We start from the raw sequence: 24,326 nt of genomic DNA on the forward strand, positions 1-24,326 counted from the left end.
TATCGGATACAATGATGAAGAACAAGCGGCCCAGAGTTATACAGTACGCCCCACATCTGATTATTTCACTTTTCCAAAATGTTGCCTTCAAACCCAACCTGTTTTTCTTTAGATAGTTATTAACAATGAAGTACCTGTATATTTTTTTTGATATGACGTTTATTAATATGTTCAAAAATAATACTTGTCGGCAACCTTTTGCCCGGTTACTTTATACTGTATATGTTACAGTACATTCTTATGCAAAGTGCACTGTGTGGGGTATACTGCACCGACACACTTTATTCGAGCAAATACCCAGTATGTACCTGGCAGATACCTGGAATGCGCCGCTCCTCACCTCTGACAAGCCCCGTTGCGTTTGCCTTCCCAGCCTGGGTTCATGCCTGGCTGACGGGCGGCTGATCTGTTAAATGATAATGATTAGGATTTAATAGGCTGCAATGCTTCGCGTGTCTACCAGATGGCATAAATTCATGAATTGTAATGCAGTATATATATATATATATATACTGTGCAGTATTGCAGCCAGCGGGAATAAAATGCTTCAATCCCTGCCTGGAAAATACCTCAATGCACTCGGGCAGAAAACAGTCACAAACCTCAATACACCCGGGTATACCCGAATTCGTGGGACTAGCCGAGCTCGAATAAAGTGTGTCGCCAGTGTATACCTGTACGTTGGTTATTATTAAGGATTGGCTCATTCGCATGTTCAAAATCTGAAATCACCCAAACCTGGGGGGTCCGGATTTCCCAAATCCAAAGTCTCCAAATCATGCGGCTTAGTTTAGGAGCCCTACCCCACAAATTCTGCCATATAAATAAATAGCAATATACAGTAGAGAGGAAAACACCTCAATGCTAGGTGCTGCAAACCCTTTGACAATCTATAATATAATTCTAAGTTGGATTCCTGTTTTCCGTTTATTTGTATGTCAGAAGCATCAAAATCTCACAAACGGCACCACGTAGCACCACGAAACTTTCACTGTACATTCTGCGGCAGATTTGTAGGTCAACGCAACTATTTTGAGCTTCCAATGTCACTCACCTCCCAAATTATGGACATTCTAAGTTTCACTCGGCTGGACAGCAGTAATGTTAGAGCAAGGGGCGGGGGGCGTGGCTACTAAGGGAGGGGGTGTGTCCTTGCCTGGATGGGGCTGTGTGTGTGTCAGTGATTCTCACTCCGCTGAGCAGTACCAGGGGTTCCGCCTGGCCGCCCGCACACACTGCTGCCCCTGGCTCTCACCTCTCCTCCCCCTTCCCTCCCTCCCTCTCCTAGGAGCACGCTGCAGTCCTTGCTGACTCAAGCCTCCTGTTACCTGAGGTCTGTGAGCTACGAGGGGGGGGTGGTGAGGGGGATCGGTGGTATCGGCAGTACAGGCTGCTGCTTCTGTAATCTTTGCATGTCAGCGAGGGGAGGGGGATAGGCTGCTTCTTCTGTAACTGTTGTTTGTTTGTGTGTGCGTGTGTCGCAGTGTATGTGTGTGTGTGTGTGTGTGTGTGTCTGTGTGTGTCACAGTGTGTGTGTCACAGTGTGTGTGTGTGTGTGTGTGTGACACAGTGTGTGTGTGTCACAGTGTGTGTGGGTGTGTCACAGTGTATGTCACAGTGTGTGTGTGTGTGTGTGTGTGTGACACAGTGTGTGTGTGTGTGTCACAGTGTATGTCACAGTGTGTGTTACAGTATGTGTGTGTCTCAGTGTGTGTTTGTATCACAGTGAGTGTCACAGTGAGTGTGTCAGTGTTTGTGTGTGTGTCACTGTGTGTGTGTGTGTCAGTGTGTGTGTGTCACGGTGTGTGTGTGTCACAGCGCGTGTGTGTGTATGTCACAGCGTGTGTGTGTCACTGTGTGTGTGTGTCACAGTGTGTCACAGTGTGTGTGTGTGTTTCAGTGTGTGTGTTTCAGTGTGTGTGTTTCAGTGTGTGTGTCACAGTGTGTGTGTGTCACAGTGTGTGTGTGTCACTGTGTGTGTGTGTGTCACTGTGTGTGTGTGTCACTGTGTGTGTGTGTCACTGTGTGTGTGCGACTGTGTGTGTGTCACATGTGTGTCGTGTCACGTGTGTGACGTGTGTGTGTGTGACGTGTGACGTGTGTGTGTGGAGAGAGAGGGAGAGGAGAGAGGTAGACAGGGAGACAGAGAGAGGAAGGAGAAAGGGAGATGAGAGAGGAGGGAGAGAGAGAGAGACATCGATCCGTGGGGGGTGATGTGAGATGCAGGGGGGTGATGTTTAAAACAAAATCATTACAAAATATATACACAATCTTTTTTCAAAAGTATGAGTTAATAGTTATTACCCCTACTGCTTTACACGTCTATTTTGTGATTTACTCCTGTCGAACATGTGTCCTCCAGATAGGGGTTCCCCGAAATTTAACGAAATACTTAAAGGGTTCCTGCAAAACAAAAAAGGTTTGGAATCACTGGTGTATGTGATGTGAGATGTGTGGGGGAGATGTTCCAGCGGGGGGGGGGAGGGGTGGAGATGTTCCAGCAGGGGGGGGAGATGTTCCAGCAGGGGGGGGGGAGATGTTCCAGCAGGGGGGGGGACATTTTCCTTGCAGCGGGGGGAGATGGACCAATGGGGGGGGGGGGGCTTGGGAAAATGTGCCGCCAGCGAGGGAGATGTACCAACAGGGAGGGGGGGGAGATGTGCCGCAGCGAGGGGTCGTGCCACAGCAGCGCGGCGAGATGTGACGCCAGCAGGAGGGGGGAGGGGGTGGGGCGGGGATATGTTCCAGCAGCGGGGGGAGACACACACACATATACGCACAGACACACACACACACAGACAGAGACAAATCTCACCCCGCACTACATCCAGCAGTGGGGGGGATGGGTGGGAGGGATGGGTGGGAGGGATGGGTGGGGGGGAGGGGTGAGGGGGAGGGGTGGGCCCGGGGAGATGTGCCGGCAGCAGGGGGGGAGGGGCGAGGACATATATTCAATATAATATTCCCCGGGCGAAGGCGGGTACAAAAGCTAGTTGTATATAAATTGGAGATGCAAGCAATAAAACCTTGGAGTACAGGGATATGGGCCACTAAATAGTGAATGATAACTGCAGCCAAAATCATAGAAATCTTGTCGGCAGTCACATAGTATAGGGACAGACTGGCTCACGGTGATCCTAGGGTCCCCCGACGGGAACAGGCAGACCCGCGCAGCATCAGAGATATGTAGATCCCTTAGTGATCGATATGAGCAGCAGTAAACGGTTTGTGGTTTGAGTACTCACGGAACCATAAGTAGGTGGCCCAAACTTCCCGGGGTGCGGCTTGCATCCTCGGGTATTTAAGCAGCAAAATAGAACAGAAACGGGGAGCACTGCAGAAAAATTATTTGAAATAATTAACTCATTTATTGAGCCAAGCACTATTGTGTTTAGTCCAATAAATGAGTTAATTATTTCAAATCCGTTTGTGCCCTGTGTTCCTTCAACTAATAATGAAAGTATCAATATGCCTGCAACTAAAGGGATATTTACTCAGAGGTAATAACCCCACAAAAGGCTAAGAAGACCAGAGACTACAGGGGCAATAGAGATTGGCAGGAGAGACAGAGACATCCACAGGAGAGAGAATGATGGGCAGGATAGAGATGGATAGGAGAGAGAGATGGGTTGGAGAAATGGGTAGGAGAGAGAATGAGATGGGTTAGAGAGATGGGTAGAAGCAAGAGAGATGGGTTGGAGAGAGATGGGTAGGAAAGAGATGGGTTGGAGAGAGGTGGGTAGGGGAGACAGGGAGATGGGTAGGAGAGAGGGAGATGGGTAGGAGAGAGGGAGATGGGTAGGAGAGAGGGAGATGGGTAGGAGAGAGAGCTGGGTAGGAGAGAGAGCTTGGTAGGAGAGAGAGCTTGGTAGGAGAGAGAGATGGGTAGGAGAGAGAGAGATGGGTAGGAGAGAGAGAGATGGGTAGGAGAGAGAGAGATGGGTAGGAGAGAGAGAGATGGGTAGGAGAGAGAGACGGATAGGAGAGAGAGATGTGCCAGAAGTGAGGAGCCTCAATATGCGGAGGAGAAACAAGTGACTTCTGCCCATGTAAGTATTACTTCCCAAGGCTAAGGGTGGGCAGTTCCAGTGGGGTTTTGTATTTGGTTTTAACATTTTTAATGTTTTGATTTTTTTTAAACTATGGGAACATCAAACTTTTTGCAAATGTTTGCGGGCTTTGTGTGTGACAACGCCACAATCACTGGGACTTTCCCATGTCCTAGCACCAGAGCAGTGGGCTCTCACTTTATAGAATAAGGTGCTAGAGGGATTATTCTAATATCTCCAAAATTGTCATTGCCCAACCACACGGCTTGGAATGTTCAGAAGAAGCGGAATGAAATATGAGAAAAAAACGGTATTCTCGATTTCAAATCACTTCTTATAAACTGCTTCTAAATAAAGTGACAAACCACATGGTTTAACAGCCAATCAGCTCGGATTGTACGTGCTTTAGAAGCGGAATGACCTGAAGTGGGGCTAACTCCATCCCTAGTCTGAGATATGGGTTTTGTTCTCTCACCCAAACCCGTATTTCAGGCTCTGGATGTAACTCGCAATCCCAATCTCGCCTAGAGCTGGTGTGAAACGAAATGTGAGTTTTTAGAAGCGGTTTGCCTAACGGAGCTACGAGAATTGCAGTCGTGGGGAAAAAATTTGAGTTTTAGGCTTTTATGACAAACTGATCGGATTGGCATTTAGACACAGATGGACATGCCAGAAGGGCTTACAGAATAGCAAAGCATGCAAATCCACTTCTATAATGGCACTATAGCAGCATTTGGTCACACTTGGGAATAGGCCCCCAAATCTGCATATCAGCTATGTATCACAGGAAGAGAGGACAGCACGTGGCCTCTTAGAACAAACATACACAGCTCTTACAAGTCCATAGTCATATACTACACATCGTACTGAAATGCTCATGGGACAACATACCAGCATAGTAGGAGTTATACTCGTAGGCTTCTGGTTGGGTTGCAGCTTTAACACAACATGTTTATGGTAGCCATCCTTTAAAATACAGCCTTGCGCATGCTCAGCCCCTTCCCCCAAAGATTTCTTGTTAGACATCAATGTGTAACAATACTCACTAGGTGATAGAGCCATCAACATTTCAATTGCTATCAGACGTTATGGCCCATAGTTACTTAGCAGTAATCTTCCATGATAAGACCTTCCATCTATCAAAGACACGTTACCGCCCATTGAACTCATTGAGCCCATTGCTGGTTCTATGGAAGATGACTGCTTAATAAATATGGCTTTACACTGGGCCAGTGGGTTTCAACCATTCTTTGGTTTGGGAATCCCAGAATTCGATTGTGAAATTCTGGGGACCCAAACCCTTACACCCGTCTCTCATGTCTCTTCCCCCTCACACTCTCCCCTTTACGCACCCTCTCTCCCTCACACTCTCTCCCTCACACTTACTGTACCAACACACTCCCCATCTCACTTACACATACACACACACTCTCTCACTTACACACCCACACACTCGCCCACTTACACAAAAACACACCCACACACAAGCTTCCACTTACACACACAAACTCCCACTTACACACACAAACTCCCACTTACACACACATACACACTCACACACACCCTCTCTCATTCACACGCACACACACACTCTCCCACTTGCACACTCTCGCTCTCCCACTTGCACACCCCCCCCCACCCCCTGCATTTCATTTAAATGCCTTCGGTGGAAGCGCGTGGCCTCTGTAACCGCCGCTCGCCCCCTAGTTTGCACACACTTGGTGTATTATTTCATTTGCTTCAGGACTGACCGTTATCTCTGTAACTGCCACTCTCTGCCAGTAGATGGAGCCAAATGCTCACAAATGTCATTTCTGGCAGAAATCCATTGGAGATCTCACAACAAAAGTCCTACGGAGATACCGTTCACGCTCATAGGGAGTAATCCTGCAACTACCTCTGGACTCGTACACTTACCTATATATATATATTACATACGTGTATGTATTCTTTCTGTCCCGGTACGGAGCATGATGTTTCTATGTCCAGTAAGATATCGTTCTCCTGAGTTTTCTACACCCTCTTGTTTTGCTCTTACTGACGCTGCTTCATTTGAGTAGAGCTGAAATCTCCTCCAGCTCTGGGAAGCGGGCCGCAACATATCAATTAGGGACCGATATTAATTGCCTTATAATTATATAGCGGGTATGGTGGCCCTGGCACTCAATCTCTTACCTGGGTGTTCATGTATAAGACGCGCTACAAAGTTTCCAGGCACTCATTGGTATATAAAAATAAGAAATACCCTTTTATTTGTGCCGATTATTTGAGTAATTTAGAACCCAATGTACAGTAATGTTATTATCAGAGCAGAGGTTTCCAACATTTTTTCCATTGTGCACCCTCCCCATGCTAGAAAATATTTGTTCTGCGAACCCCTAATGAATAAATCTTATTGCCTTCTCCTCAGACTATTGATAAAAAAAAAACTGTGTGACAAATCTTAGGCAGCATAGTGTCCTGAGGGCATGGGGGGCACACGTTTAATAATGACCCAAACTGGACCTCGGTGTGTGCAGGCAGCATGGGTGGTATAGCTGGCTATTACTGTGAGAGCTTCCAAAGTCAAGCCCCACAATGCCTTGCTGCTGTGGATGCAATGCATTGTGGGGAGGGACTTTGGAAGCTCCTGTTGTAATTGACAACTTTACCACCAACGCTAAGGTGCAGTTTGGGGCCTTACTAAATGCGCAGTCCCCACACGGGCTCAGGAATACTGCCTAGGATCTGCTGTACATATTTTTGGGGGCTAACCACTTCGAGACCCCTCGCGAAGCCCTAGAGTCTACCGGACCCAGTGTTGGAATAACGGTCATAGAGAGATATCAGTACATGGCTTCCTACTATTCCCTCTTATCATTATTGTATGTGTCTTCTCTATATTTTCCCATGGTATTAGTGCATGTGCCCTGATAAGGAGTGCAAGTGACAAGATATTTATTTCTTCTTTCTATCGTTACATCATTTTCAGGTCTGTGTTGTCCTACAGTACGAGAAGAATAGGGAATTGTTATCACAGCTCAACCTTAATATTCAGTCGTATATACATGATGGCGGTGCATGGGGAATAACATATATGTTTATCAAATGACCAAGTGTAGTCACAAAAAAGATTTCCCACTAATTTGCACACAGCCTAAATTACAAAAGCAAATATATGATGCAGCAACTAGGAGGGATAGAAACTCAAAAATAATAACATTTTATTAATTACTAATAACTCTTCTAAGTGAAAAATATATATATACATATATATATATACACTACACTACACTATGTGTATATATATATATATATATTTATTTATTTTTCACTTAGAAGAGTTATTAGTAATTAATAAAATTTTATTATTTTTGAGTTTCTATCCCTCCTAGTTGCTGCATCATATGTATGCTGGGACTAATTAGCTCCCTCAAATATTTTCTTTTGTAATTTAGGCTGTGTGCAAATTAGTGGGAAATCTTTTTTGTGACTACTCTTGGTCATTTGATTGTCCTACAGGACATCTGGCCCTTTTTACACTCCCATATTAGAGTATCTGGACATGGGGTGGCCAACTCCAGTCCTCAAGGGCCACCAACAGGTCAGGTTTTCAGGATATCCCTGCTGCAGCACAGGTGGCCCAGTTAGTCCAATTGAGCCCCCTGTGCTGAAGCAGGGATATCCTGAAAACCTGACCTGCTGGTAGTTTTTGAGGACAGGAGTTGGCCACCACTGATCTGGACTATGTGGATTTAGCAGTATATGACAAAATGTCACAGACTGCAGACCATCCTGCCTGCAGTACTAGATGGTGCTGGAAGGAGGGAGAAGGTGGGCAAAAGAAAATAGCTAATGCTGCTGCTATCTGTCACGGGCCGGTGTCTGCTCTCCCTGTTACAGCTGAATGAAAAATGCAGCACCTTGAACAGCTCTGGCAGGATGCGGGGAGGAAATGAGGCACGTCCATGCCTTGCTTCTGTTCACTCTTCCTCCTCACCTGGTGCCTCGGGGCTTTGTAGAAGGCGTATCTATGATGTGACCGGTTGATGGATGCGTTCTCCTTCATGGGCTCCACCCAGCTGCTTACAAACAACAATGTACACTGCAATTAGCACAATGATGATATTGTGTAGGCTGTGGACCTCTGGCACTTGTGTACGCTCCATGTCTCAGCAAATACCATTAACCCCTTTGCTTCTGCTAAGACTCTCCCGGCAGCAAATAGTTGGACATCAGAAACGGTGTTAATGGCTTTCAGCAACATGTACATAAGTACAACCTTTAATTTAGTGCTGGGTGGTGGGCAGCAGGAGTTATTGTGTCCATAGATGCCCTAATCCGTAATCAGGGTTAGAAATTGGCACTTTCCTGCTGGCTGTGCTTACAGTAATGGCATTTACCGGCCTCTTGCCACAGTGCCACAGCCCCCGGCAGCTGCTGGATCACCCATGTTTTAAGCTGTCCAAGTGGCTGGAAGGGGATTAAAATGAATGAGTCTAAGATCTTCTCCATTAAGGTCTAAGAGGTAGATCCACAGAGCTCCGTTAAATCGGGGCCACTAAGATCACGTTGACTAAATAGTTAACGGACGTTATCTTCCCTGAGTTTAGCAGACATCTGCAAAGCAAAATATATACAATGGCCGTATTTGCATATGGATTACATGGCCAGCTAACGTCGGGATAAGACACTACAGTACTAGCTTGCTGTAACACTGAGTCGTGTTAGCAAGTTGCCAGGTATATATTGCAATGCAATGTAAAACTGGCATCTTCCTCCCCAATAAAAAAAATGTCATTACCCCCTTTGAAGCCTTAGTGGCCATGAAGGCATTCAGTATGCATCACTAAGGTAGCCAAGGGGTTAATAGAAATGCCCCTGCTACTCTACTATCCATTGAATGTCTTAGCGGTTATACAATGGGTTAAAGACCCCCCTTAATCCCCAAGGTCATGCAAACTCCCTCCCAGGGGCACCTCCCCCTCCCCATCTCCTGCCCCTCCCACCCCTCCCAACAAACTTACCCACCCTCTCTACAGTACTGGCTATTAGCCCTACTAGCCTAAGATGGCAAATATCACTAATGACCAACATCAACATAATATACAACAACACTCCAGGCATTTAAAAAAATTAAAATAATATATATATATATATATATATATATATATATATACACACACATACACACACTGTACACATACATACAGTACAGTAACAGACAAGGCACTCACCAAATTTTAAAATATATACTTCGGTTCTAACCATCCTGAAGATACTATAGAGGATCAAAAAGATGAATAGGGACTCCACATTGCACAAAAGTTGGATTTATTAGCTCTTTTTATGTGCTAATAAATACAACTTTTGTGCAATATGCTCTCTGTCTGTCTCTCTGTCTGTCTGTCTCTCTGTCATTGTGTCTCTCTCTGTCTGTCTCTCTCTCTGTATGTCTCTCTCTGTCTCTCTCTCATTGTGTGTCCCTCTGTCTTTGTCGCTCCCTCTCTCTTTCTCTCGTATTTGCTTACTGCATCCTACTTGATGGCCTCCATGTCCAGGACAATGAGCCCCTGCTACCAATCCAACCAAATGGCCGATGCTCAACCATAGCATTGTTTTCCAAAGGCTGATGGAAAAAACTAACCTATCTCACCCATGACCTGAACTACCATCGCGTTATGTCCCACGTTAACTTTTAACGCACTGCTGTAGATATGCGTTGAGGTTGTCCTCATCTCTTTTGCATATCATGAGAACTAACGTCTGTTAAGCTTAATGGCAGGCCATCTTCGCATTAAGTCAACACTTGACCGCCTCATTAGGGAGCTTTGAAAATCCCCGTTAGCACTTAACGAGACGTTAACTGAAGTTAAGTCACTAACGGGGCATGGTGGATCTGCCCATGCATCACCCAGAATGAGAAAAGCAAAGGGTGAGAACCAGAACAACTAAATATTAGGAGAAAGGAACATCCAAACAAACAACAATAAATGCTAAGTCGATAAAATGACAAGGTAGTGGAAACCCTATGCCACCTAAAACATATTATGACCAAATATAATATAGAATAAATAATTTAGTATTAGGAAAAGAATAACATTAATCCTGACACAAACATATAGAGTAACATTAATCAGTAATGACGGAATTGGGATCCGCCCGTGGGGTGGGGTGTAGGGATAACATTTCAGGGAACAATCCCCTTCATCAGGGGTCACCCACCATTTTACCCATAACAATCGTAGTTTAAATAGTGGCCACTGCGGGGAAAGATGCTGCTCCGGGTGGATGGGAATAAAAATGCAGGCAGGACTAAGACATGGAGTCAAATGTTAAATTCGCTACAAGAATTGAAGAAGATGTCCTTTTCTGTAGTGGTTGAAGCCATAGGTCTCAGACAGAATATCCCAGTAGCCACTGATTGAGCCACCTGTGCTGAAGCAAGTACTGATTGAGCCATGTGTGCTGAAGCAGGGACTGATTGAGCCCCCTGTGCTGAAGCTGGGATATCCTGAAATCCTGGCCTGTTAGGAGGTCCCGAGGACTGGAGTTGAGAACCTCTGCATTAAGCTGCAGCATAGTACCTGCCCTATGCACGTTAGTTCGTTCATTTGATGCACACAAAGGCATTCAACCCATCAGTGCGGTTTTTCTCACTTCCATAGTACTGAAGGAGTTAATGTCGCCCTCCCCTCCCCTGACCTACTAAGTAATTACAGAGCCAGGGTCTGGTCTAAGATTGGTTGAATGTTTTATTGATTGGATCTGTGTGATGAATTGAATGCTGGACAGCTCCTGTGGAGCTGCTAACAGACCCTCCTCAGCAAGCTGCATCCTAAAGAGGGCTGGCATTTGAGGGCCTCTTCAGATACCTGAGAAAGGCAGTAACCCATGGAAGAGAGATAGGGGAGTGAGGAACAAGGAAAGGGAAGTCCGGGAGGGGGTGTTAGATGCATCAAACATAAATGTATGGTAAATGATCAAAGAAAGAGTAATGCAAAGGGCATGTGGGCAGTGTGGAGGAGAGGCTTAGACACACAATACCATACTATTGGGAGAGGTGTACCTATTATATCTTGAATATTCAAAGTTTTGAGTACATATCTGGCCTTAACCACTACAACGTTTTTTTAATCTCCTTCTGCCTCAGCGTAACCATTTGTAATTGGGTGAAATAAATTGTAACATTATTCAATTCTCTGCTCTTCCCCTTTGGCTGCCATGGCTGCTGAATCTAGCCCAGTGATGGCTGCATGAATGCCTGTCAAGAATAGCCTACAGTGCTTTGGGGATTAAACAGAGCTATTTAAATGTAAATTACTATGAAGTTCATACTCTGGGGGACCGTTTGTCTCCTTGCAGCAGCTATGTAGCTACAAATGTTGACTTTTTTCTATCAATGGGGGTGTTCTTCTGTTTACTCAAAAGTCCCTCGTGTTTTCCTTGAAACATTTCAAGTAACTTTAATGTGAAAAAATAAAAATAAATGAACCTCTACAAGTCCTTGCTTCAAAGTATAAAAACAAAATGGCTGCCGTAGACTTTCTGTAGCTCGAGTTGGTTGAAAGGGTTCTTGTGCACAGGTTTAGGGAAGGTATGGGGTGGCATACTAGTGATTCTTCTGTCTTGGTAAATTGGTAAAAGCAATTTGCATCACAGGGTGTCATCACTTGGCTAAAGTCTTGCTTACGTATTCATTTAGAGGTATCATGTTTAGGGATTGTTTGTATAGTCCAAAAAAATAAATTAAAAAAGCCAGTGGAAGAAGGAGATATTATTGTATGGAGAACTGAATGCCATCCATATAATTTCTATCCTGGAATATCTTCAATGGTATTTTGTGTTTCATCCTATTTTCCTTTTACAACTGGTCACGGAGCGTGACTTCCTCTTCCATGCTTCCCCCCATGACTTCCTGGGGTAACACTGGGGCTGTACTACTGACATGTAATCCATGCTATTAATTGTTATGCTACTCACAGTTACAAAGATATTTAACAAATGTTGGATTACCAGCCAGCTCTTGATGTGGTAGAGAAGGAGTTACAAGCCTTTGTTACTGTGACCTTCTCTTTCTATTCTGCTGATTGTGCTAAATGGAGGTGCATTCCATATACCACTTAATTTTAGCTTATTATGGACAATACATGTCCATTCATTTCCTTATCTCTTCTCTCTTTTTTTTTCTCAACAGGACCTGGGACGGTGATAGTAGACAATGGAACTAACGGCCTGGCTGCTCCCCTTTGGCTAATGGCAGCTTCCCTCTTCTGCCTACTCTGCAAATGTTAATATAATACCTAATATAAAAGAAAAAGAAAAAAAAACACACAAAAAAAATGATATGGGAGAGAAGGAGAGAGAGAGAGAGACAGGACTGTTTCCTTCACCAAAGTGTGTTGAGAAGCAAGGGGGAAAAAATACATTAAAAAAAAAAGAAGACCAGAAAATTTATACATCAACGAGAAATCCTAACATGCAAGCTAAAAGGACTGAATTCTGTGTAAAGAACCACGTAATGCTGAGAACATTGAAATGTTGTAAAAATCTGTTTTTTTTGTTTTTTTTTTGTCTTTTCCTTTCATTGGTTTGGATTTCTTTTCACGTAAATGTCTAGCTTTGGTGTTCCCAGCCTCTCTCTCGCTCGTTTCCAATGGACTCTTAATGCTAAGACTAACCCTGGTTTTCTGGTGTCCCTTAGCCCATTTGCTGTAGAACACAAAGCCTCTCCTACAGCACAGTGGTTAATGTCATAACACCTACTTGACCACATTTTTGCTAAGTAGGTGGCACTATAGGAGGATGCCCTAGTGCCAGTAATCCAATCTCATTACTTAACAGGGCTTGCAGATAGAGACCCTATGTGGCCATGCCAGGCATGGGTAAGCATTTGTAGGAGGCACTCTTGGAAACCTTCTATTGTTAATTAGGCAACAAGGGGTCAGGTTGCAGATGGCTTGGAATCCTGCCATGGTGTCCGACATCTAATATTTCCAGGGTCTTTGAATAACCTGGCATGATTTGGGTGTCCTCCAAGTGACAACTACTTTGCTACTGGCCGAGTAGAAGACACTGCGACTTTAAACCCTTGGCCCCTGAATGCCATATTTCAGGCACAGTAACTCATGATCTGTAATGACAAATCCTGGATTGTTTGTGGTGTCATGTTGGGTACACATCCAATTGTTTTACCCACCTCTCTCTCTAATTATGATCAATCTACACCAGCATGCCAAGGATAAAATATACAGGGGCGAAGGGATTAAAACCCTTCTGGGCTTGAACATTACAGGGATCGCTTTCTTTGCCTGCTTTTGTGTGTGTGTGAGTGTGTGCAAAGCTTGCTGTATGGAATACCACATATCAAAACAGGGTTTTGTTAATAGAGAGCCTGTTGAAGTGATGTTAAATCATTTTGCATGATAGGGTGAGGAACCAATAGGGACTAGGAGACCATCAGATAAATAGCCATAGGGAACTGGTCATTGAAGAATTGCTTTTTATATACAGTACAGTACACCCACCAGAGTGCTTTCTCAATTAACCATAAGCGTAAAACCATTCAGATCCACAATGGCTTTGCAATCAGTGGTTATATAACCTGGCCCCCTTTAAGTAGCACATCTCATTGCAAAATTACATCTTGACAAAAGTGCAGCACCAGGGGATAATGGTCTTGCATAGAAAGCATATTTGGCAATTTTCATCATTTTGGACAGGAAACACAATTAATAATAATAATAGCATGTTCTTGTATATCGCTGCTAGTTTTACGTAGTGCTTTACAGAGACATTTTGCAGACAAAGTCCCTGCCCCACAGAGCTTACAATCTATGGTTTTCAGTGCCTGAGGCACAGGGACATACAGTGACTTGCCCAAGGTCACAAGGAGATGATACTGGGAATTGAACCAGGTTCCAAACTCGGTGCCAGTCAGTGTCTTTACTCACTGAGCCGCTCTTTCTCCCGTTAACAGATTGGTATCATTCAACAATGACCTAGTGTATTAAGGAACATATTTACTATGCAGATCTATGCCATAAAGCCTTCCAACGTCCAGTGAATGGGTTGTAAGGTGTCTTATGCCATAGCACCACTCAGTAAATATGGGCCTAACGGTCTTCCTATTTATTAGGGTGGGAAACCACACAATATCCGAGACCCTGAAAGGCATAGGGTGGTGTCTCTTTCACATGAAAATTAGGTTTACTCTTTCTATGGGAAGAACCAATATTTGGGTGCCAAAATATGTAACTTGGAAGTGGGTGCACTATCGAGACTTTAGAAAGCTAATTAATTGGTCAGTGATGCTGTCTGGTGCTGGCACAGCTTATTCACAAGTATTGAGAAGGGTCTGATTAAAACTAAAGCTTGCTCCTGTAAGATTGATATACTGTATTGTTCCATTGAGCTTCAATGAAAACCATTGACAGGACAAGGGTCACAGGTCAGGAAAGGCTGAAATGTCTTCTGACCCTCAATCAATGTGAATAGGATGCCTATTGGTTTGAAAGGACTATTCTTGATCAGTCACTCTCATGAAAAACATTTTAAATAAAAGACTCAACCAGGAACACATGGGCTACTCTTGTGAATAGCATAGAGAATGAATGGCCGGTTGCTTCTGTTTATTTCATACATAGAGGTGTTATTAGAATGTGCATCTTGACTTTTCATTAGAAAATAGCTGTCCAATGAGAGACAGTTATTTCTGCATATCTACTACTGAAAAACATGCATTATGCCTTCAAAGATGCAGGAGATGACCCAGAAAAAACATGTTCTGGGATCATTGTCTTCTTACCCCGATGCCTCCCATCTCCACTCCACACACCAAAACAGAACTGTAAATGCCCTGTGCCAACTCCTTATAAAAGGCATTTGTGTACAAAACATATCCTCTTTGTAGTGCATAAAAAGAGGAGTGTTTATTTGATTGAAGTGGTTTCTTTTTGGAGTGGTGAATATTTGAATAGGTGCAGTGGGGAGTTTTCTCTAAATAAGAGTTTGGGTCACAGCCTGAGCCCCACTTAACATGTTCTCCGCTCTTCTTGAGTATGGGTGGCCAACTCCAGTCCTCAAAGACCACCAACAGGTCAGGTTATAAGGATATCTCTGCTTCAGCACAGATGGCTCAATCAGTGGCTCAGTCGATTACTGAGCCACCTGTGCTGAATCAGGGATATACTTAAAACCTGACATGTTGGTGGCCCTTGAGATTGGAGTTGGCTACCCGTGCTATTGAGTGTCCTGCACTCAATGTTAACTGAGGTGCATACTTTTCTCGCTGTTCTTCAGCTCTTCTCTTGGTCTAGAGCAACTGTACCAACATAGCAGAGTGGACAAACTCTACATCCCTCATATAGTAAGGGACTGGCAGTGCATTGCAGTGTATGATAGGACCTCACGGTAGCAACTGAGTTATGAGTCATTGTTCTGAACAGAGATGTTTCGAGGGACCTAGTCTAATCTTCAAAAAAATCATTCATATTTAATTTATGAACAGAGCTTACAAAAACAAATGAGCAATGTATTAAAGATTCCCTAGTGCAACACAGGGTGAACAAAACAGTTTCAGGAGAATATCCCATTTCAGTTTATCTAGCCCATGGCGCAAGTGTAATGTTAGTCCTTATTTCTGCTTGTCAGCTGTTAGAAATCAAGACATAAGACACCTTCAGGCTCCAGAAAACACCTGCCACCTGGACCTGGATGGTCCATACGATGTCTTCAAGTACTTAATGGTGTCTTATGCAATATCACTGCTTAGTATATATGTCCCACATTCTTCACAAGTTTATTGAATCAAGGTCTTTGAGAGAAGTATTTTGTTGTAGGAATGTGGACAATATGTTTAGTAAGTTAGAACAAATGTGCGTCTGTGTAGTGGGATATTTGAAAAGTTCATGCTAACCAACTTTGACTTCAAAGAGGTAGTCATTAAACCTCGATAAAGAGCCAACTGGGGCACTATTGCACACAAAAAACATTGACTTCAATTGGAATTTCTTTGATGTAGTGCCCCAATCGGCATTATCATAGTTTGATGAATAACCAACTAAGGATTGCAAGGGTTTCAGGAGAGGGTAGAATAGATTACCAAGAGGACCTTCAGAACTTTATTGGCAGGTCTGTTGGAAAGCAACAGTGATAAACCACATTATTGAAGTGAATTCGTGAAGTGCTGTGCTGAGGATTAGGTTTGGGAGTTTGTGTTCAGATTTGGTCTGGCTGGTAACCTTGGAAGGGAACTAGTGAGTAGTGGAAGGATTAAAGATTGAGTGGATTCAGATAAGGTGTGTATTGGTGTGGTGTGGTGTGGCAGAGTATATATGGTACTGGCTAAGAAAGCGAAGGCTTGCTACTCCTTTGTTGAGCACGTATGGAATTTAATATTGGGATTCCTACAATAAATAAAACATTTGCTGTGTTGTTTGGACGGTGGAGTGGGTTGGTCAGTGTACAGTAGCGGAAGCAATGGGAAGTCCAATGCAGTGTTAAACAAATCAAAGCTGATTCATTTTGGGACCTGCGATTATCATAGTTAAAATTGAATAAGAGTGGGCAGCTCGGCATTACAAGAAGCGATAGAGGTCATTCTAGATATAGAGATAATAGTACTCAGAAGAGGGGGGATGTGTTTGCAGAGACTTGTATGGTTTCCTACCGTAGCTCCAGAATAATGCAGATCGGAATGGAGATGTGATAACAACGTTGTGCGTCACATACAAACCAGGAATTGCTTAGTTATGGGGTTCTCAACTCCAGTCCTCAAGACCGCCCCAATGGGTCAGGTTTTCTGGATATCCCAGCTCCAGCATAGGTGGCTCAATTAGTGACTCGGTCTTTGACTGAGCCACCTTTGCTGAAGCAGGGATATCCGGAAAACCTGACCCATTGGGGGGTCTTGAGGACTGGAGTTGAGCACCCCTGGGTTAATACCAATAAAAGTGTCTGTAATTTAGTGCCTACATAGTTCAAGGTGCGCGTAGCTTTGATTAAGACTGGATAATGCTGCCGCTGACTCTGCCTTTTCATGAGGTGAGAAAGCAGTATATTACACACGCTCTGACCTTCCAGAAAGAAAGCGTCGGTCAAATGAAAACAAGAAGAAAAAACCCATCAGTGCATTGCGGGCTCCTGCAGCAGCTGAAGGGTTAAGGAAACTGGTTTTATTTGTATTTCGGTCGGATTTTTCAGCATTAGAAACAGCAGTGAGAAAGCAATCAGTTTCCTAAGCATTGACCCATTTATTTTAACACCGTCATTGCCAGGCAGTCCAGCAGGCCCCTGAGACAGCGACAGGGCTAATGTATACATGGTGGTATGCGGCCCTGACGTTTCTAAAACACACAATGGCGCCTATTCTCATAGTTCCGCAGTCACTCCAAACCGCGCGGTTCGGCACGTTCAGAAGGTGCGGAATGACACGTGAGGACAAAACCCTAATTGCAAATCGCGTGGTTTAAACCGTGGCTATAAAAAGGGACAAACCGCCCGGTTTCGCAGCAATCCACCCTGGCTTGTACGGGCTTTAGGAGCGGAATGACCTGTGCTGATGCTAACTCCATCCCCAGTCTGACTTATGGGTTTTCCTCTCTCAGCCAAACCCGGTATTTCAGGCGCTGGGTGGAACTCGCAATCCCAATCTCGCCGCCCATTAAGGGGCGTTAAACAATAAGTATAGAAGCGGTTTGCAGAACGGAGCTACGAGGAGAGCAGTTGTCGTAAAAATAAATAAATAAACGTGACTTTTTCATGTGACAAACCGATTTGGATTGGCAGAGTCTGAGTGAAACTGCTTCTAAAAAAAAGCCTTTTCCGCACGGATTGGAAACGCGAGATGGGTTTACAGAATAGCAAAGCCAAGCCCATCGGAACAGGCTCTTTAGACGCGGATTGACACAATTCGCAGTTATGAGAAGAGGCCCCATTCGCCGGAATAGGACATTTGGTCACCGCCATCTCACCGTGACCAAGTTGCCGCCAGCATTTGCTGCAGCCGCTCCACTGCTGGACACTCAGCTGCCGACAGTTTCTCCAGTAAGGTACTGTAAGTGATCTTTTAGGGGGTTTAGCAGTTAGGGTATTAGGTTAGGAATTGGGGTTTTAGGGTAAGGGGTTAAGGTTTTTAGGGTAGGGGATTAGGGTAAAGGGTTAAGTTTGTAGGATAGGGGATTAGGATATGGGGTTAGGTGTGTAGGGTAGGGGATTAGGGTATGGGGTTAGGTTTGTAGGGTATGGGGTTAGGTTTATAGGGTAGGGACTAGGGTAAAGGGTTAGTATTTTAGGATAGGGGAATAGGGTAAAGGGTTTCAGGTTTCTAGGGTAGGGGACTAGGGTAAAGGGTTAGGTTTGTAAGGTAAAGGATTAAGGTTTTTAGGGTAGGGTAAAGGGTTAAGGTTTTTAGGGTAAGGGGTTTTAGGGTTATGATTAGGGGTTTTAAGGTTAAAGAGTAAGGTTAGGGGATTACCTTGGCGGCTAAGCGGCCGGCGGCGACATGTCCCTCTGGCGAGGGGAGTGGTGGCGATTTGGTTGCAGCAAAATGACCATGGCCAAATCTCCTAGACCGCAATTGGCTGGATGGACGATGCGTTATCTGAGAAACACTTCATGGTATAAAACATGTATTTTGCTCACTAAATAGTTTCCCTCAAACAGAAAATCATTTTGTCCCAGACATATTTAATCTGTAATATATAATTTTCCAAATTATGTAATTTTCCAAATTAATCTGCTGGGGTTCGCATTATATGAATTGAATTAATCAACATTAAGGGAACAAGTAGAACCGTATTCCGGCTGGAATTGATGTGTAATGGGATTCTATGTAGGTTCTGAAACACTAACCTTATTGAAACAACTTTACAATTATAATTATACAAAGATGTTGCTGCATGAAACCTGTATGGCCACAAAAGCTAATTAGTAACAATACCTAAAGAATTTATAATACTCATATTACTCCAATGAAAGGTATTCTAGCCAATTATTTTTGTGTATAGATTTTTCCCAACATTACTACTGAATTAACATTCTAAAATAATCGTTTGAATATTAAAATGTTAGTTATCTTCTACGTATTAGACAACATGATAAAGTGTGTGTATATGTACGTATGTTCACACAGCTTTTAAGCACAGCATGGGATTAGATGCAAAGCCAGTCAAACCACACAGACAACTGTTTCGACCTTGTGGGTCTCATCAGTGTGAGGGTGGTTGTACTGGCTCTGCAATTTTCAAGCTGGGTAGGTTTACCATACATTATTTAAGTTATGGTGGGTGAAATATATATATATATATATATATATATATATATATATATATATATATATACGTGTGTAACATTGTCTCAGGGCACTCAAGGCTGAGAGACAACGGGACACCTTGGGTGCAGCTGCCTGTGCTTCTATCCTTTATCCAATTTACTGATAATGCAGAATATTGCAGTATAATGCACTGTCACAGAGTTTCCATATGATTGTATGGCAGTGATAGTACTTAAGACAATATATATATATATATATATATATATATATATATATTTTTTTTTGATACTATGAATAGGGTGCAGATTTAGCAAACAAATTTCAATTATTACATAAGCTAAAATAGTTTGCTCTCTTTAACAAATCAAGCGCTTATTAAACGTTTTCCTTCTGCACGAGTGAATTAATATCAGTGCAAAAAACAGCACCAGATTTCCTGCATTGCTCTATTTTTGTAGTAGTGACCACTTTATACCATGGTATGATTTGCCGTTATTCTACTCCTACGGAACTAGACGAGTTGAGTTATCTAGCTGAACTTAAATAGCGCACCTTCCACTCGGGCCCTATAACATACGATGTGAAGGTGTCTTCTCCACGCTCAGGAAGATTTCCTCTGCCATCTGACCTCTTCCCATACAAGAGGAAGCCAGCTTGTTGGATAATGGTTTATGAGTTGGCCGAGTTAGTAAATTCTGCAAGATACCCAAGAAAACCAAGCAGAATATGATTACTTACAGCCAGTGGAAACTCCCCAAATGACTAAATGTAAAAAATAATAGGACAATATGAATTTTCTGAAAATAAGTGTTTTGAATGGAAAACTAATTAGCATAACAAAACAAATTGTGGATAATAACTGAATTTCTTGTGCAAATATAAAGGGGAAACTAATAGTCCAGTAAATGACCAGCATAGAAAGATAAATTATTATACTTTCACACCCACGTAGAGAGAGGTGTGAACCTCTCCCAGTTAGCTTGACAAAAGTTCCCACAGTATTTTCAAGAAATGTGAGAATCGTTATGTATCCAAGCACAATTTGGTAACAATGTTTTTGTATTATATATATAAATTACTGGCAGAATTTGCCAATATTCATCAGTGTGCGCCAATCTCTGCCAACATTTTTTTGCAAAATGTGTCAATGTGCTGTTTTAATAAGATATTAATCATTGGTGGTTTTTAGCAAAGTTTCATATCTTTACAAATGTTCCCCCTTCTGCAAATGTCCAAAGTTTGTGATCATATGAGATGATTTGTCAATTGGATAGCCCTACATACAAAAACTGGGTTACACAAAAAAGGTTTCCTGTATGTTGGGGTCAATAGTCAACCACCCAAGTTCTAAAGGAAGATTCCCTCAAGGATGGAAAAATTGGGCATATACTGTGTGTGCTGGTCATTTCAGGGCCAGGTTACTTTACTAGACTACTGTATGTTACTTGTTTCTCTGTGTGCTACACCAGGGCACTATTATTCATGTTTCTCTCATATGGTCTGTTTGGGTAATAGGACAACTGAAGATTTGATGATGCTCGTAGCCTGTAACGTCAGATTTGCACATACAAAGCATATCACGGTGAATACTGTGGACTTTTTGGCTCCCTTTTAAAACCTAGAGCTGCCATTACCTATTACTTTGCATAATGTATATTAGGTCACTGTAGTTATATTCCATATGCATAGATCTGTATTTAAAAGATTTACCACAAATGTAGCATTGTTTGAACATGAAAACACATCACGGAACCCAGAACAGTTCCTCCTTTCATTGCCCACCTCTCTCTGCTTCATCTCTCCTACGTCCTCACAAATCCTTAAGAAAGAGCTTCAGAAGATTATATGGGACACCAGATGAATCAGTGTGTATTGTTTATTGAAGAACCTTTAATGTACAAACAATAAAATCCTTCCACTACTCTACCCCCCAATATTGACTGCATTGGTTCTATAACTGTACATATACAAAAGTCAAACTCCACACAATTGGATGGATGTGCTGTGTTCGAATGACTACACTTATAACCCTGTTGAAAAAATGCCAATTAACCCTAGGTTACCAGTGCAATTCTCAGCCAGAATTTTTTAATAAAACTTTCAGTGATACTGGGTAAAAGGGAATTGAAAAAACTGTGGAACCTGGGTTTGGTGGGCAAACAATGTGTTACAATAGCTTATTCCTTTTCTTTTTTTTACTAAAATGAAATATTGACTGCTATGAGCTGAATTCTACGTAGCCTACAACGATACATATGTTTTAGTATTTTTCTAGCTATGCTGGATCTCTTAAGTCAGAAATATGAAGCATTTGTTGGGTTTGCGTTATTGGGATGGTTGCCGCGTTAAAAGGACGGATGAAGTCACGTGGAGTTTTCTGTTTTATTTACAGATAAATTAAACAAACTACCTTTTAATGCCAACTTACTCTATCAGTTGAATATATAAAAAGAAGAGTTTCAATATATGTGGTCATCTGGTATTGTCGACCAAACTATTTTTTTTATAAAATAATCTAACCTATCTGAAACCATCATTGCTAAACATCTTTTTGGATTATATTTGGGGGGGGTGATCACTTATGTCCTCTTCTGTAGCTGAGCTTCCTGTGTAGTTCGCATGTCACTTCCCGTCTGCTTGAGTCCAGTAAAGTCTTGCACTTTTGCACATTGCTCAAGGTTATTACTGATCTCAAACAGTGCCGCAGTTCAGAGGCACTCCCCACCCCCCAAAAAAGGGCAATGCCTTGCCTCTTCAAATGAAGGTTTCCAATGCTGTAGTAATTTTAGTACTGTGTATATCATTTAATGTTACCCATTGGGGCTTTTAGCAACTAGTGTGTATTGTATGCTACAAACATTAAAAAAAGGTATACCCTTCACTACCCCCCTGAGAATTTGGATTTGTTTGAAAAAAAGAAAAACACTAAAATAATGTGCATGAAATTGTATTTTGCTTGCATCTCGCTGCTGAAGTTCCAGTCTTCGTACCATGTTCTATTTGCATAATCAGATTTTTAAGGTGCAGTCCAACTTACCTCCAGTTTGGTTTCCATCGTCTCTTATTTCCTATTTTTCCAATAGTCGTCTGTTTTCAATGAGTACAACAAAAGACAGGGGTGCCCAATGCTGCATCCAATTGTGGTGGGTGTGGGAGTTTGTGCTAGCTGGGAATGTGTGTTTACATTTGCCACGCCCAGTAGCACTCTTTTTGACATAAATATATATTCATGAAGTGGTGGGTGAGGGAGTTTGAGCTAGTTGGGAATGTGTGTTTTCAATGAGACATGACTTGGCATCTACATTATATACTGTGTGTTCCATGACGTGTAATGGGATCACATTGAACATCTTTAATCTTATTACAACTGCTGTATGTGGTATGTGGGACTGCGTATTCAAGCAAGTGTACACATGGTATAACATATTTTATTCTCTAATTTTCATAAACCAATAAACTCAACATTATATTATGGTGGGACAATAAAGGTACATTGAAACCCCGTCTTAAAGAGAGTGTACAATTCACAGGTCATGCTGTGGTGAGTGTAGGTTATGCACACAACTGTTCTTCCTCTCATACATACCCAGTGGGATAAATGTAGCACCTTTTCCCCCACCCCAAGTGAGATCATATAGCTACCGGTGTATTCTGGTGCTGGTGCATACCTGTTTGGTAGAATAGAAGGCCTAAGATCTCCGCGATGGTGTAGGGAGACATCAGGACAGGCTATCAGTGATGGTTCTTCGGTCAGAACAGCGCCTCCAGCCCAGGACGATCCTGGTGCAGCCAGGATGAACCTCATAGGCAACTCTTCTTAGTGTTCACAATCCAGACATCACACCAGAGAGGGTATAACTGGAGTTTATTAGGTTCTGTATAGGTTCCATTCCCAGAAGGCAGTACCCCAGGCTTGAGGCCCTGAGCACGCCTCCTCAGCATACCTTACCCCCTAACAGGGCAAGGCCTCAGCCCACTCCTGTCCAGGAGAGACTTGCTGCTACGTCCTCATAGCAGGGAGGGCAGCACAGAACTAACTCCTAGAACCGTTACTCTAACCTCTTGAAAGGGAAACCCCCTCCTTCCCAGGGGAGTGGCTTGTAAGCCAGCCTCCTAACAACCATAGGCCCCCCTTGTAATACCAGGCTACTCCTCAACTTTATTAGGTAGCACACATATAACCATACAATCAGGCCCTGCGGGGTTTGTTCCCAACACTGCCCACTCATTACTGGGACTTACAGTGCTAGAGGGGCCAGAAAATGAATAGCCCAAGGGGACCTGGCTACATACAGTACTGTAATAGCTCAATAATATGAATCGTCAGATATTAACCACAGCACTTCTTGTGAGGATTGTTTATTAATATTTACATACCTTTTATACAAAGAAAAGGCAGTGAAAAAATGGAAATCATGTTATGGGTTTTTTATTATTAGGTGTTTTCTGTTGTATGCACAATCTAATGTTATTTGTGAAGTACTGTATGTATATATATATATATATATATATATATATATATATATATATATATATACATACATACACATAGACACTACATATATACACTGTGAGAGGAAAGGTGATAAAATTGTAGAGGGGATGTATATACCTCCTGCTTTGGCAAACTATACTTCTCCCTACTAAGGGTTAAAGAGCCAGGGGAGGTCACAGGTGCAGATCAACTGGCCTTAATTAACAGTGTAAGAAAGGCCAGGCTGGATCAGTTCTCCCTCTCACCAGCAAAGAGAGCTGGATGCTACAGACAGGCACTGGCCTGCAACAGGTTTGGTTTGTGATATATGTGATTTATTGTTTGGTAAGTGGGGAAGCCACCCAAAGATAGCTAGAGATAGCTAGAGAATTGCTGTCTAGTTAATGCTCAGATAGAGCCAGGATTTATTTTGATTGTTTTGTTTGTCTTGATTTTGTCTGCTGGAGTGACAAAGAAAATAAAGCACTTAAACCAGAGCTGGATGGTCCTGTGACTGTGCTTTACCCTAAAAGACAGTGGGTTTAAGGTT

The 24,326-nt window shown here is 42.9% G+C and overlaps 1 protein-coding gene across 6 annotated transcripts in view; it reads left to right on the forward strand.

The window, feature by feature from the left end:
• The window catches only part of LSAMP (limbic system associated membrane protein), a 750,958-nt gene extending 729,722 nt beyond the window's left edge, over window positions 1–21,236 (forward strand). For all 6 annotated transcript variants that reach the window (XM_075593644.1, XM_075593645.1, XM_075593646.1 and 3 more), the window contains one exon: window positions 12,226–21,236. In XM_075593644.1, the coding sequence (XP_075449759.1) occupies window positions 12,226–12,323 (98 nt within the window). In that variant the 3' untranslated portion in view covers window positions 12,324–21,236. The remainder of the gene's footprint in view (window positions 1–12,225) is intronic.
• Window positions 21,237–24,326: the final 3,090 nt, after the last annotated feature.

Source organism: Ascaphus truei, chromosome 3, assembly GCF_040206685.1.
Source record: "Ascaphus truei isolate aAscTru1 chromosome 3, aAscTru1.hap1, whole genome shotgun sequence".
NCBI lineage: Eukaryota > Metazoa > Chordata > Amphibia > Anura > Ascaphidae > Ascaphus > Ascaphus truei.